The 5291-nt window shown below is 31.8% G+C and overlaps 1 protein-coding gene across 1 annotated transcript; it reads left to right on the top strand.

Moving 5' to 3' along the window:
* The first annotated feature begins 408 nt into the window (after positions 1-408).
* Positions 409-2226, top strand: LOC124533365. The gene is made up of 2 exons (XM_047108591.1): positions 409-909; positions 1576-2226. Exons 1-2 carry the CDS (start codon positions 729-731, stop codon positions 1794-1796), a joined length of 402 nt encoding a protein of 133 aa, XP_046964547.1. The 5' UTR covers positions 409-728; the 3' UTR covers positions 1797-2226.
* Positions 2227-5291: the final 3065 nt, after the last annotated feature.

Consider the following 5291-nt stretch of genomic DNA (forward strand, 5'->3'; position numbering starts at 1 on the left):
ATCCCGTATACGACATTCTCCCTCCCAAAGTCAAAATTCAACATTAATAGGGCGAGGAGCCCTATTAATATTGAATGTTTGTTAATCTGTGTGTTCAGTCCACTTTGTAAATTTTTCTGTAAATATATTGAGCGTAATAAAATTAAGTTGTAAATATTTTTGAGATCGTTCTTATTTGTTGTCTTAATAATAATATTATATCTTTATCTAATTATTTATATATTTTTGTATTGTTTTAGGGTTTATAGAGAGTCTACTACTATTGTGCCCTTAAAATTAATTTAAGCCTGCACTTTCGACTGCATCGTGTCTTCTCCATCGCACGTGACATTGGCGGAATAATCTGGGCACAAACAAAAACAATTAAATAAAAAATAAAATAAAAAAAGAAGCATTGCCTGTCTTCCAACCTCAAATGAAATCATGAACATCAAAGAGTAGAGAATATCTGATCACTTAATTTATATTTCTATAAATAAAGATCGTCATCACCTATAGCTACTGAAATATTAAAAATTTTAACATGTAACGCCAAAAAGTATTTATATCAACAATGACATATATCTTTGTATAATGTCATCTATAGTCAAAACAATTTATTGACAACCTTAGCCCATTATCACACATTACGTAATTAAAAAAAATTTGCAATACCATCAAGATATAGTTATAACCAGCCTATGAAGAAAAAGAAATCGTTCAGTGCTTAAAATGTAGTTGCACGTAGCATGAATCGCGACTTCGTATACGATGACGATAGACCCAACGCCTGGTCGCGAGCTGGTTCCACTTTGAACAAGTGGATGTGGGGCGCTCTCTGCTGCGGCGTCCCTGGTATCCCGTGCTACTTCTGTAGCTGCTGTGAGAAATTCGAAGACAGAATGGAGAGGGAAAGACCAAGAGTCAATCGTAAGTTACAACAAACATTAAGTTACTTATACTCGATACCAAATTATGAAGTCAACTTTTATAAAGTTAATTAAAAAAAAAAAGTTAGTTAAGAACAATATTTGTTTATATCTATAGCCGTTAATAATTAGGGGTAAAAACAAATAAACTGTAACATTATTGGTCGTGATATGGTATTTTAAATACTCAAGCAATTATTAGTAATTCTTGAAAAAAATGGGGTTTCAATGAAATTGCTATCGAATCTTTGGACAAAGTGGGTATATATCGTTAAGCAGATATATTAGTCTCATAACAAAGATACGATTGTATTCATCAAGACTGCTTGTAGTGCATGAAATATAAGTTATTAGGAAATCGTATAGAATATGGAGCTGAGATCTTAACCGATGATTGCGGGTTCAAACCCAGGCAAGCACCACTATATATATGTGCTTAAATTGTGTTTATAATTCATATCTTGCTCGGCGGTGAAGGAAAACATCGTGAGGAAACCTGCATGTGTCTAATTTCATCGAAATTCTGCCACACGTGCATTCCACCAACTCGCATTGGAACAGCGGGGTGGAATATGTTCCAAACCCTCTCCTTAATGGAAGAGGAGGTCTTGTTTCAGCTTTAAGTATGATTAGACCGTGATGACGGAATTCTTTTGTAATTTCTCAGAAGGTACCGTAACAACAGAACGGATATCGAGACAACATCGCCCGCACGCTCCTCGTGGCAGAAAATCTACGCCCGAAATGTTATCTGCCGTTCGATGTGCTCTGACGCAGTTGGAAGGTGAACCAGCTCCCCCCTTACCGGCTGCTTCTAAATCTGCTCCTGAGTCACCGGAACCAGTTAAACGTTTAACATACGATGCACATATCAATGCCCAGAATTGAGGTATCATTACAATGAACTGAGACTTCGACTTATTATTTGGCAAGATAAGAAAGAACTGTAAAAGTATACGGTAGTCGCTCAATGGAATTGTTTAATACCTTAGACTATAAAAAGAAAAACAAAAAAATAGGAAACTGTAAATAATTTATGGGCTACAAAAAAATCAATACATTTAGTTAATTTATTTTCTTGATTATCTAGCGAATTACGAAAACTGGTCATCCCTCATCTTTTTTCAAGCCTTATTATTTTTAAATTCTTTTTCATGAAATGGAAAACATAATGATTATCATACAATACAATTTTATTTCTGTTATATTAAGCTTTGCTCCTACAGTTTATAGAGATATCCAATCTAACTCTCAAGTGAAACAAAAATCCAAACATTTGAATTTACATTTAATTTTGTCCTGATTTTAATTATTATCAGGATATAAATAATATCCTGATAATAATTAAAATTCTATTAAATTATTCTGGGTGCTGAAAGATGTATGTCGTGACAGATCTGGGAGTTATTGTCAGTAAATTATGTGTGTACTTGTAACATACACTCTTTTCCTAAAATTTTCTATATCATCACAAACCACTGTCGAATAAAAGCATTTCTCAAAGAGTGTCAAAGCTCCCAGTTTTCCGTACTATGCATCCGGACGGATCCCACGACTTTCAGGTCATTTGTCCACCTGACTTCAGGGCGACCAGCGTGTTGTTTCCCTATCCGCGGTGTCGACTGTAGGACTCGTCTCTCTCGTATTCTCGCTCCGACGGCCATCGGTCTTTCAACATACATGACCAACTTAGCCACTTCAATCAACTAATCAAACAAGCAAGCATGTCGAAACTCCAGTTCTTCTCCGTTTTATATCCTTCCTGATTTTACCCTTCAAAAATATTCTGAGCATAGCTGATAGCGCGCTGTATAAAACGCTGGGCGATCTTTAATTTGTTGCCTAGTACTGAACATAGTCTGAAATTAATTTATAATAATTAATAATTATTATTTTAAAGTCCAAATAACATTTCTCAGTTGACCCTTACGATAACGAATACACTTTTGCTATATGTTCCAAATTTCAGCGAGCTAGAATCAGTAGATTCAGCTATGTGTTGTTTGTCAAAATCAAAATCAAATAATACTTTATTCAAGTAGGCTTTTAAAAGCACTTTTGAAACGTCATTTAAAAATTACTTTTAAGTGAAGCTACCACTGGTTTTGAAAGTAGGTTCCACCGAGCAGAACCGGCAAGAAACTCAGTAGCTGTCGGTCAGAACTCAGGATAAAATTATATACGTATAGATTGATAGAAAATAGATTAGAACCAATATTAAAATGTAGACCATACACTTAGCCAAAGCAAATTACCCTATTTTTTTAAACAATTCACAACAAATCGAATGTAATCATAATCAAGTGAATCGTTTTTACCATTTTTTTTAACAAGGGATCGAATCTCTGTTAGAAAAAATAAAAAATACGTTCGTTTTCTGTTTCATTTCATTTCGAGCTCCTAGGATAGAGTACACCTGGCTTTTCACACATACTTTTGTACTATATCTTATTCAGAAGGGACGAGATTCGGACGACGAGAGCTATAGCTATGTCTGACACTTTGTCAGCAAGTAATGGACATAAATATATTTAGGTAAAGTTTCCCTACGTTAAATCATAATAAACAAATACATGAATTATGTTCTAACCGTAAAATAATATATAAGATTTTTTGCTTGTATTATAACTAAACATGTTTTTCTACCCATAGAAGTTTTTGTGTCATTAATTGTACAGTGTTTATAGCGATATAAATGAGATGTAATTACGTTTAGTTGTTATTGTATAATTATTTGTTTAGCCAATTAAATCTAATTGTTTTAAATGTTGTATATATATTATTAATAATTTGAATTATCAATAAAACGAGATTTGCAATACAAAATATGATGTTTCTCTTTTTCAACAATAATCCGGGTGGCATATTTATGGTACTGACGATAAAGATTCCTAGTATCTCATCTTAAATTAAAACTGAATAGAAATGGTTAATGTGACTATAGAGAGATCTAAATGTGGAACTTTTAGCCTATAAAGTTTGACGATATTGCTGTAATTAAATATATGAAACACAAAAGCTACGGACACATTACAAACATAACATTAAAACAAATACCCACTTACATACATAATATGTAAACACAAGAAGCAAAAACTTGCTACATTTATCAAAGACAGGTAATCTTAAAGTTTGACAACCCTATATTTTATTTAGTCTCTTTGTAATGGCAATATTAAAAGTTAGGTTAAACAGAAATCGTTTCTGAAGTCGAATTTAAAATTAACGAAGCAACGGCACGCCGCCAAACCACCGCAAAGTATTTCCCAATGCTCATTACGTATAACTACTTTTAGGGGACCTTTCAGATTATTTTACCTGAGGTTACTTTACAGTTGTTAAAATGGTTTTTCAATATTACTAATAAATTTAATTAAAGATAAATTTCTAGCATGTTCTGTATTAGGTGCTACTTGAAAACACAGGTTTCCTCTAATATTCAAGATGAAAGATTAATTTTTTCTTCGGACATCTTAATATTTAAAATCGTTTTTTGAAAAGAGTTATGAGTGTATCGGGAATTAATTAAGATTACTGTTTATTTATTGTTCTAAATCTTTAATACTATGCGCTCGCGAATTTACAAACTACGATTTATTTCAGTCAGTACAGTCATTGGTAGCACCCAAAAAGAGTTATGACCTTATCGTTCCACAAACATTTTATACATTATAGATAATATAAGTGATACTAAATATATCTTATAAGTTAGCAAAGAAGCGGAAAGATAATAAGTAACTAAAAACTTACTGTGCTCTACTGCCATTTCTTCCAGGCAACCTTTATGACAAAAACTTAAAAGATAACTATACAAATAAAACGATAACGATAATGCAAATTTTGCCAAAACCAGATATAACCTCTATAACAATAAGTTTTATGTCATATTCTGTGATATATACCTACGAACGTCCTATAAAAACATAATAGTATTATTGATTTAATATTATAAAATGACTTTTTCCTTTGTTAATTTTATAGCAATGTATCAATCCGAAAAAAAGATTAAATTATCCAAAAGGTGTTTCGTGAATATATTAAAATAAAATTGATTTGTTAATTGCTATAATATAAGTAGTTTAATTGTTGGTTTTGATTGCACTAAATTGCAGATATCATATTAATAGCAAAGATTTAATTTGTGAAATCACTATTAGTCTTTCAGAGAATAAGTCAATAACAAACAGTTAATTTCAAATATTCAAACGTAAAAATAAAAAATAAAATAACTAATTACCATATTTAATTATTATAATATAATTTGTAAGTGATATTGAGCGGTGTATGTACGAATAATTTTAAAAGGTAAGATATGTTGTCATATTTCTATAGTGACCTCTAAAAAGCAGGTAACCTCTTAAGTTGTTCCACTTCAACGGGTAA

The sequence above is a fragment of the Vanessa cardui genome, chromosome 11 (assembly GCF_905220365.1).
Source record: "Vanessa cardui chromosome 11, ilVanCard2.1, whole genome shotgun sequence".
NCBI classification, from domain to species: domain Eukaryota; kingdom Metazoa; phylum Arthropoda; class Insecta; order Lepidoptera; family Nymphalidae; genus Vanessa; species Vanessa cardui.

Excerpts from the sequence above, each read along its gene's own strand:
- LOC124533365 (XM_047108591.1), top strand. The coding sequence starts at position 729 with ATGAATCGCGACTTCGTATACGATGACGATAGACCCAACGCCTGGTCG. Across the intron at positions 910-1,575 it reads GGAAAGACCAAGAGTCAATC|AAGGTACCGTAACAACAGAA; the intron begins GTAAGTTACAAC and ends GTAATTTCTCAG.